Source organism: Zingiber officinale, chromosome 4B (assembly GCF_018446385.1).
Source record: "Zingiber officinale cultivar Zhangliang chromosome 4B, Zo_v1.1, whole genome shotgun sequence".
NCBI lineage: Eukaryota > Viridiplantae > Streptophyta > Magnoliopsida > Zingiberales > Zingiberaceae > Zingiber > Zingiber officinale.
This window is the reverse complement of record NC_055993.1, coordinates 134800439-134811059: the sequence shown is the minus strand read 5'-3', so window position 1 is coordinate 134811059 and position 10621 is coordinate 134800439. Positions and strand designations below refer to the sequence as shown.

The following is a 10621-nucleotide window of genomic DNA, read 5'->3' as shown; positions in this document are numbered from 1 at the left end:
ATAAATCCATCATCTGATAATCAAATTACCTATGCACGGACAGATAATAAATTAGAAAAAAAATGATAAACCCAGTTAACCTTATTGACTAATCTTGAGATGACTGACCCGACCCCACAAAATTTTTTCCACTGGATATTAGGGTAAATCGAGAAACGAGCATGACAAACAGCCAGAAGCCAAGCATTCTTTCGTTGCGCGTCCCATTAGAGGAAAAATTTCTATAAATACATCATAATTGAAATCGAACTGCAGATACCTGAGTGACAATCTAAATATCCTACAACAACACTATAGCCCCTGGGATGAAGATAATAAATTAGAAAAAATGATAATTCCAATTAACCTCATTGACTATCCCTGGAGGTAGCCGGTCCAGTCACATGAAAATTTTCCACTAGCTACCAGAATAAATTGAGAAGCACACGCAACGACCAATTTAGAAACCCAACATCCTTTGATTACGTCCCACATTTGGAGAAAAAATTCTTACAAATACATCGTAATTGGGATTCGAACCGTAAATACCTGAGTGATAATCTAAATGTCGTACTACAACACCATGGCCCCGAGAACTAGAAGATAATTAATTAGAGCTATCATGCATGATGGGGTGACAAATAAATGATAGAACCAAAAATAAAAATTAGATTAGAGTCATGCATGGTGGGGTGGCCTATGAAAAGTAACATATACAAAAATAAATAAATAAATAATAAATAAAAAACCAAACAGCAAAACCGCAGAATGAGTTGATAAATCCATAGTTGCTTAAAGCGAAAACCACCCTACTTGTATGTCTAAGGGTGAAGATTGGAGGATGAGTGACAAAATAAAGCACTCGATCAATAGTTAAAAGAAAGTTATGCATGATACAATAAGCTCAAATTGAAAAGAACTAACAATACAAATTAGCAATTAATGCATATTCATTGAGCCATCATAGGTTAATCTTAAGCTTTTTTTTTTCTTTAATCGCAGCTTAGTTAAAATTATCTTTTTTTGGATATGAACATCTCAATTGTTCGTGGACTACCCAAAATCCATTAATTTAGGGCTTTCTCAAGTTAATAGGTTAATGTATATCATCGAAGTATATCATTTTTTCACATGGGGTTATCATTAGTAACATCATCTAGAATAATAAAACCATGGCACTAATAAAGCATCTCACATAATAACGTAAAGAAAATAAGAATAACTATCATGGCACCTAATGTAATAGCTTAAGAGAATACGAATACTTGATCTCAACTAAAAAAAACGAACACGAATAATTGTCATGGCATCTCAGGAAGTACCATAAAGGAATAAGTATAATTATCATGGCATCTTATGTAACCTAGAGAGAAACAAAGAACACAAAGGAAACTCATTCATATTTAAGAAAAGGTTCATTATTTCTAAATAAATTTCCTCATCTCAACTTAAAATTCATGCACAAGAAGAAGAAAAATAAAGGGTAAAGGCTAACAACCTAAGCGTAGATTCCTAACTTGTGCCTTAAAACTCTTTAACATTCACTATTCTTATTTACAAGCCTCTTACAGAAATCCTAATGGTCGGGACGGAGTGTCCACATAGAGCTCTCTTTATTCTTTGTCTCACCAAAACAAACTAATTATTAGTTTGAGAACTATCTTAGGCTTCACAAACAAGTTTTTACCTTAAGAAGTGTTCCAACATCAGCTTTTTATAAAAGCACAAGGTGCACATCAAGTTCCACGCCTTTGTAGTTAGTATAGATCTCTAATTAGGATTAACAACACAAGAATAATTGCATCTCAAACAAAAACAAACAATCTTATCTTAACATGAAACAAGTTGCATGTGGCGACTCAAGGAGAGGCAGTGATGGTTCAAGACTCAAGAGTGTAGGATCAAGGGCACGGCTCATTAAACTGCCTAAATAAACATAGTAAATCATGTTTCATAACATAAAAATAAGCAACTTAACTCAAATATCTTGCTGCAAGTTTGAAGGTTATAATCCTCTAGGTAAACAAGATTTATCCTAGTTACTTTTTTTGTTCATAAAAAATTTACATCTAAATCCAAAATATAGATGTTTGGTATCATACTTGTGTTTAACTAATTCAATAAGTTTGGTATCATCTAATGTGGCAAAAGCTGATTCGCTCACTCCAAGCGCTCCTGCCAACCCGTCTCTAGGCTAATACGAAAGAGGTAAATCACGGGTGGCTACTAGCCATTAGTACAGGTGGCCAAGGCATAGTGAAAAGCATGCTCGAACACGCCGAGTTTCGACTTAAGTTTGGTATCATCTAAGGACTTGCTAGAATTGTAAATCAAACACAGATCATCTGTCATAACTTCTCACATAAGACTATTATCAAACATCAAAATTATGTGATCAACCTAACCACAATGACCCAAAATTATTCAACATTAGTTCGACAAGAGTTATTTAACAGCAATTCTCTTAATTATAAGATAATAAAAGTTCGATCTCAATTTTCTCTGCCCAATGTATTTTTCTTGCAAATGTCCAACACCCACTACATAGTGATGGACCAACGAATGACCACAATCCTCGTGTTCCTCTCAGAAACAACCAAGTGTTGATTGAGTTCTCTCTTTCTCTCTGATCTTCCAAGTGTTCGTCTAATCTACTAGAAAATTTTGAACTTTATATCGGCCAAGCAATCCTTCCTAATGGTTTCCACTTCCATTGTATCATATCTCTTTCATTTTTTGCAAGTAGATTACTAAAATGATAAGGTAGTATCCACCTGACATGTTATTTGGACGGCTCAAAGATAATGGTACAATTTATGATTTACAATTCTCATCCTTATCAATAATTTATTATATATCAGAAAAGATCTCTAGGATTACCTTAGTATAGTAGTGAAATAGGAAAGATAACAGAGTTTGTTTCTAAGATAACTCAATGTTGAGGCCCTCAACATTTGAACACAAGTATTCCTATCATCATTAGTTTATTTTACTAATTTTGCTTATGTAATAGCCAAATAACATCAAAAATAATAAAATTATTAGTTTATCTATGTTTGAAAAATATTTAGATACAAACCGGACTAGCCAAGGTTTCTCCAAGCATGCAAGCTTAGACAACATAGAATGTTGAATCAAAAAGATCCAATCCAACTGACGTTACAAGTGCATCAAATATTTGACAAGTATAGCTTCGAAAAGGTTTGCACCTGTATGCAATACAAATATATAGAACGGAGAATCCAGAACAGATATGCTGCAGCCGTTTCTCGCATCAGATTCCTACAAAACCAAAATGGCAACAGTCAAGTTATTGTTCCAACAGATACAGTGAGCATGTATCCCAGTAATTGTAATATTTAATTGCTGCTTCGTGGAATGAGTAGAAGATCAACAAAAACTAGAGCCTAGAGCATACAGTATCCAAAGCAAATAGGTGCATAACATGGTGAAAGTACATATTTTGCTTCGGCATGAATGGCCTATGAAAATAATTCGGCTTAAAGCTTGATCATTTGCTAGAGTTTCAAGCTTTGTTACACAGTTAACACTAATGTGTTCTATTTGTTGTTTTCTAAGAAGCATATACACTGTGCCTTGCCGGACACTTGGATTATAGATTTGTTGCATGGTTTGAGAAGTTCATCAGATCATGTCTATACTCAGTGGATTTTCTAGAATGGAAAGGGAGGAGATGGTAGAAAAGGTAACGAAGTAATGTGTAACTTGGTCAGTCTTCTCCCTGCTTCCCACCTCTGGCCTACACCTCCAAATTTCACAACAAAATAAAGCCAGCCTTAGCATTCATGCTTTCATTAAAGCTGGAGAAGGGTCACTCTGTATTACTAAGACAACACCACAATCTACTTCAAGTTACTATGGCTCATAAATTTGTATACATTGTTAGTGAAGTGATCAAATAAGAAAGCATTGCCAGATCAAATTCACGTCAAATTCATGAATTGTCTCGTTCATTAGCAACCAAAATCCAATAGTTTTCAGCTCACACATGATAACAATGACATGTGGTTAATTTCATAAAAGAAAAAAGGTCATGCAAGCACGCACACCTAAAAGCTCATACATACACCTGGTAAGTCTACATAATGGCTATATATATGTCAGATTAGATGTGTTAGGATTAAGGTTCAAAAGTGTTATATGTAATTGGTATCTCGTGATAATAAGATTAATATGAAACATTATTTTGATCCCAAGTATCTAAACCGAATAAGTAACAAATCTTACCTCCACATTATATACAATCACGATTTGGTTTAGGCTGCCCCCACGGGTATAGTTGAGGTGGTAAGTGGATGGAGGTTTGCCAATTGATGTCGAGGGATCGAACCTTGGGACTGGCGGGGTGTAAATCCCTACATCCCGTATAACTCACTCTCTCATCCACTTGCCTCCTCAATTACAATAATTTACCTCCTCCATATTGATTCTGGGGCGGGCTGGCGGGAGCGAGCGCTTCGCCTTTTATTTGCCACAATCTAGTTTAGGCTTCCATATAAAGTAACATCATTGGTCTTAATTATGAGTTATAAAGTCACCTCAATATCAAAGATCTTCTGATCTAGCATTCATCTATGTAAACTATTGTTTTCTAGATCATGCCACCGTAAGATTAATTATTTTAACACGGCAAAACATGGTAAAAAGTAGCAAAATTAACTTGTGCAATATACTAAACAATTCCAAGTGCTATATACACACATTAAATTGTTAACCACGAATATAAATTTAAGCTTACAAGTTGCTACTAGTTTTAAATAGAAATATTATTAGAAATAAAATAAAATATTTACTTTATTTAAACTTCATACTAAATATTACGACAAACGAAATTTTTGATATACTGAATTTTTGGCATGTATTTAATAAACTTCCAAAGCATGCCAATGTGGTCCCAAGTCAGGATGAAAAAGGGTGAGGGTTGTGCATTAGGTTGTCAGCCAAATATTCAATGATAGACTATTGTGTTAATGCTAGATTGTTCTCTAGAAGGAGCTCGTTATAGGATAATGTTTTTGGCAAAGACCACTACATCTCCATGAAAATTTAGATATATATTAAATATGCAAAAACTAATTGTCTTAGATAAGAACAAATACTATCTGAAAACTAATTGTCTTAGATTTGGAATATGAAACCTAGCAAAGCTCACTAGTAGCAATGAAAGTAGTAGATACGATGATTAAGAGAAGAATTAATATTTTATGTGTATAAGAGACAAAATGGACAGGAGAGCAGACAAAGATGATAGAGAATTCGAATTTTAAATATTGTAGTAGATAGTTCACAAAAGAATAAAGTAGCAAGAGTAATTAAAAAGAGAGACAAGATTATAACACTCAAGATAATAATAGCAAAAGAAACTATTAATGTAATTAGTGTATATGTGATAACGAGCATTTCAACACACTATTTTGGCTCTTATACTTAGCATTTATACCTTCTCGTATGCTTAATTTTGTGTTTATATTATGTTTTGCGAGTAGGAGAATATTTTGGACTTAATTGTAATTTTCCTACAATTATGATGTTATTTCTTATATCTTAGATTTTGAATTTGGTATTGTAGGAAATCCAAAGAGCCATAGATCCAAGTCGAGTCCGACCAAGTTCGGCTTAATTTGAAGATCAAACATGGGAGATTAGCTGAAATTAATCTCATCTATTGATGTGAAGATGGAGCAATCCGGACTCTCTATTCAGATCTGAGCGATCTTAGGCCTTCATCAAAATCTGGGTTAATCTAGACCATTCTTGCAAAGGAACAGAATTCAACCGTTTGATTTAGATCTGATCAAGCTATCATCCAGATTTAATCTCAACCACTCTTCCAGATCTGAAGTAATCAGAGGTGTTGCGTTTGATTCAATCTGAGCCACACATACACTCAAATCAAGGGCCAGAAATTAGAGATTAAAGAAGAAGAAAAAGGAGGTGGATCCTTCTTTAGAAATCTTCGCTCCTCACACCCAACGCTGCCTAAGCTTCTCCACCTCCCTCGCCAACAGCCGGTGGCCACCTTCCATCTCAATCCACCGCCGGCCAACCACCATCCCTCTTCTCCATTTCCCTCTCCGGTCAATCCTCCCTTTCTTCCATCCGACACCTTTCTTCCACAAGCCGACGCCAACACAGAAGGATCTCACGCATCTTGATCCTCCCCCACCTCATCTGACGCCAATCCCTCTCACACAGACATCTTTTCTCACGGAACGCAGAGGACAGAATGCCAGATTCATTCTGCATCTTCCCGATTCTGCTCCCCGACACCAACCTCTCTTCCCCTTCTCCAGCACATCCCTTCATCAAGCAACTCACGAGAAAAGCCCACTCTATCATTTGGTAGCCCTTCTCTTCGGGTTAGAAAAGGAGGATTCCTGAAAGCCCCCTTTCCTCTTCGGGTTATAAGGGGAAGGTCTGATCTCCTCCACAACCGCCGTCATCCATCCGACGATTGAGGGAGAAGCTCCATTCATCCACGCACACTTGGTTGACTTCTTTATGTGTAGTTGTTTATTCTTGTTGGGTTGTTTCTTATGTGTGATTGATCATTAGTGTGTTAACGCTTGTATTGAACTTGACCTCCCATGTTTAGATTGCACACACACTTTGCTATTTGATTCATGCCTACAATGTGTTTGATAAATTGTCTCTTCCATTAGATAGATTTTAGTTTTACAATTTCTTTAGCTTAGATTCTTGCAATGTTTTGTTAGTTTGATTGCTTTATGTTCTCTTATGGTTATGTCTTTCGTTTTGATGCAATTAACATAGGCTAGGTTTCATTGATGCTCTATTTCTTGCAATTAAGTTAGATTAGGTTAGGTTTCATTGATGCTTTATTTCTTTAGATGCTTATTTTATGTTGCTTTTCATTTCCTTGCCATCATAGTTTAAGTTAGGCTAGGTTTCATTTACTCACATTGTCTTTCATTTATTAGGATTAGATTTCACTACATGCATTGCTATTTTATTTTGTAGTCTTAGCACTCAACCCAAACCCCCCATTTTCATATCAAAAACCCAAACGCAATAACATTCAATCCTAAGTTTATCATCCTATCGTTACATTTGTTGGGAGACGATCCCAGTCATCCCTATGCTACTTTAGCGTAGAAAGGGTTTGGTAATTTGCATATAATTTGATACACCCATAGTATGACATACAGGTGCTCCTATCGATATGCACAGAGTAGGATTAAATGAAGTTATCAAATTTAGTATTTTTGCACCTCAAGTAGGATCAAAAAGAAAAAAATTTGAGGGGTTTGAGTTAGAAAGTTTTAAAAAAAAAACAGAGAATTCTTTTTCTATGTTTTTTAACAATTGCAAAGATATCTATCAGACTACCATGAAAATGGATTGGAAAATTGACCATGTTGACAGCGTTTGAATGAAAGGGAAAGAGAACTGGTTAGTAGGCTAATGAAGTATATATAGTCTGAAATCCACCAAAAAAGTGGGAAAAAAAAAGAACTTTCAATGAAAAAACAAATGGCAAAGAAGATAATAGTAACACTATTTTGATAAATGTGATAGTTAGCTAATAGTAAATAATTATGTATATCAGATTGAGATATTAAAAAAATATAAGCAAGTCAATTACCGGATAGATTTGGACTAGATCAGAATCTTGGATACCACTGGTTCAAGAGAACACCGGGAGAATATGACTATCACCAGAGGCATATATAAATAAAAGGCGCTTCAAGATATGGTTGAGGCTAAAGTAGATAGTATTCAACTTATCGTTTCACTCAGTTGCAAGTAATGTCCTTAACGTAATTATATGAAAAGATAAATATTCTCTCTTGTGCTTACAGGGTACGCAACAGTATGCCTACAATTAGAAATTTGATATTTTCCACATTACAGGGTACGCAACGTTATCAGCAGATTTCTGTTAAATTCCAATAGAGGAATTGGTCCTAGAGATACCTCAAAGGTATGTCAAGCTAACAACAATGTACACACATAAATATGGCTTGAGATTGACACAAAATGATCACATTTGGAAACATGATTATAGCTTCAAGAGGAACTTGGCACAGTTATAATTGCACTCTTTGTTTTGGAAGTAGAAATTTGGCCACCACAGATGCTTCAAAAGAATTGAGAAGGTTGAAGAGATTTTCCAGAAAAAAACTCCAAGTTCAGCAAGAAATTTCACCTTCCATGTTCGATCAGGATTCAGAACACGTTAACAGAAATTATTATTGGATCTGACTATGCTCTATCTGAAAGAGTCATATAGAGTTCAATGTCAATGATTTTTAGTTTATTACTTTTGTTATTGTTTCTGTACTCTATAAATCCTCCCACCATATTCAAATTTTTCTTTCCTTGGCTCATGGTTTCTACTGTGTTTGGAATTTTGATTTCTAATTGGTGTATTTGGCATAATGTTTCATTTTCCAGTACAAAGGAGATAGACTTAATAAACACATCGCTATGTATACAATTGTCTCCTTAATATCATGAGTTAATTGGTATTAACAAATTTCTATAGAAGCATCTGACAACAACACAGCGGTACCAGAGCAGCTAACCTAAACAGGGGAGCTCACCGAGGATTTTCTAATCGACAAAAGGTTCATAATTTGATAAGATCTTCAAATGTCCAAATCAAAATGATAGGCCATTGAATACTAATTAATTCTGGTATCATTGTTATAATTACAGGTGTATTAACTCTACAATCAAACTAATTATTTTAATCCTAATATTGTCATTTATCTATAAAAAGAGTTTAAAAGAAAACTGATATCAGTCAGCCAAGTAAAGATTATGAAATGTCAGTAACATCTGAAGCTCAAGATTGCAGTAACAAATAGAAAGAAAGACGACTAACAAACTTACCTCTTTATTGGATAATTAAACCGTTCCTAAATTATCTGTACTCGAACTTTGGAGGTGGCGTGCTTGGTGTGTCAAAGCTCTCCAACACCTCTGCCTTGCTGCCTCCTCTTTTTGAATCGTTTTCTTCCTGCTTTTTACCACCGCCAAAAAACCCTCCAAACCAGCTTGACGAAGATGAAGAGGAAGACGAAGTGCTGTCAGAGGAATCAAGTTGGAAGGGCACGTGCTGTAACCCCGAAGCAGGGGCATTATACGGGATAACTGAAGCAATGTTAGGAGGGGTAACTGGGACATTGGGATCCTCCAAGGGAGGGAGGTTCTGTGGGACACTGAGAACGCGATTGAGCATGATGCCTGCGCCCTCGATGAGAGCGAGTAGGATGCCACCGAAGAGAGCAGACCGAGCGGCAGGACCTGCACCCTGGCGCATCTGGAGGAACCCTCCAGTGGCGGCTCCCGCAAGGATCGAGTTCCAGGGGTCCTCCTTCTGGCGGAGATAGACCATTGAACAATCGAAGGTGGAGAAGAGGCCGCCCCAGACGGCAAAGCTGCCCCCGACCCGGGGGGCGTTCATGCGGACGGCCTGGACGCCTCCGGTGAGGCGCTCTCCGTTGGGGGAGTTGTAGAGGCCCTTGATGAAGTGGAAGGCGGAGCCACCGACCGCACCCATGCCGAACGCACCGCCGACATCGTCCAGAATACGGTCGGGGCAGGGCTCTCGCGATGTCTCCGGCGTGCCCATCGCCTGCTTCGCACGGCTCCTCGACAACGGAGAAGAAACCCTAAAACTGCGTTTCGGTGCCGCCGCAGCACGGTCGCGTAACCAGAAAGGGCCGAACGATTACCAGCGCAAAGACTTAAATCGCCCAAGCCGCCCATCAGATGCGGCTGGTCTGGTTTGAATCGTGGTTCGGTTCGTCATTTAATTAAATGATATATGTAATAAAAATTTCGTTATACCTCCACGCAAATCCACCGATATAACATCGACTTGGAATGATCCGACCTAACAAATTTTTTTAAATTTTCTAATAAATTTTATCCTAGTATCAAGAAGTTCAACCTCTTTTGATTATAAATTCTATTTAGAAATAATAACCACTATAAATATATCATAATTGAAAATTAAACCATGAATACCTATGTAATTAAACATCCTTTCCGCCAGGGGCGTAACTATATAAAATACGGTGGGGAAAAAATAAAAAAAATGTATAGTCATAAATTTTGAAACTCTCATCTTTTTAGCAAACAATTTCAATTAAAACCCTTTCAACCTAACCAATTTTCCTTTTTTCTCAAGTCAATTTTTTTCTTTATCCATTTTTCTTCTTCTTCCTCTGATCCCGAATTTTTATTTTCCTCTTTTCATTTTTTTTCTTCCTATAATTCTTTCATATTCTTTTTTCTAACTCTAATTTTATCCACAAAATCTTTCGCAACATGTCGCCGCCGTTATAGCCCAAGTCATTATCGTCGGACATCGATTGCTACCATCGCCACTGTCATTTGTTGCATGGTCGTTGTCTTCAATCACCTAACGTCGTCGCTTCGCCGATGCTTCATAAAAAAAACATCTTTTAATTGAGGTGGAATTTACTTAATTGATTTCTTTCACTTAGTCGACATTGTTGTTTGCTGCCAGCATCATCGTCATTGTTCGTCGATTTCGTCGCTTTGCCCCTCCTGAGTGAAAATCCTAGCTACGCCACTGCTTTCCGCATAGTGTCGCCAACAATATAGCCATTTAAAGCAGCAAATC

The 10621-nt window shown here is 36.7% G+C and overlaps 1 protein-coding gene across 1 annotated transcript; it reads right to left on the bottom strand.

Annotated features, from left to right (window-relative positions):
- Positions 1 to 3009: 3009 nt before the first annotated feature.
- Positions 3010 to 9707, bottom strand: LOC121976887 (mitochondrial import inner membrane translocase subunit TIM17-2-like). The gene is made up of 2 exons (XM_042529284.1): positions 8860 to 9707; positions 3010 to 3261 (listed from the first exon to the last, which is right to left on the bottom strand). Exon 1 carries the CDS (start codon positions 9599 to 9601, stop codon positions 8891 to 8893), a length of 711 nt encoding a protein of 236 aa, XP_042385218.1. The 5' UTR covers positions 9602 to 9707; the 3' UTR covers positions 3010 to 3261; positions 8860 to 8890.
- Between the last annotated feature and the right edge of the window lie 914 nt (positions 9708 to 10621).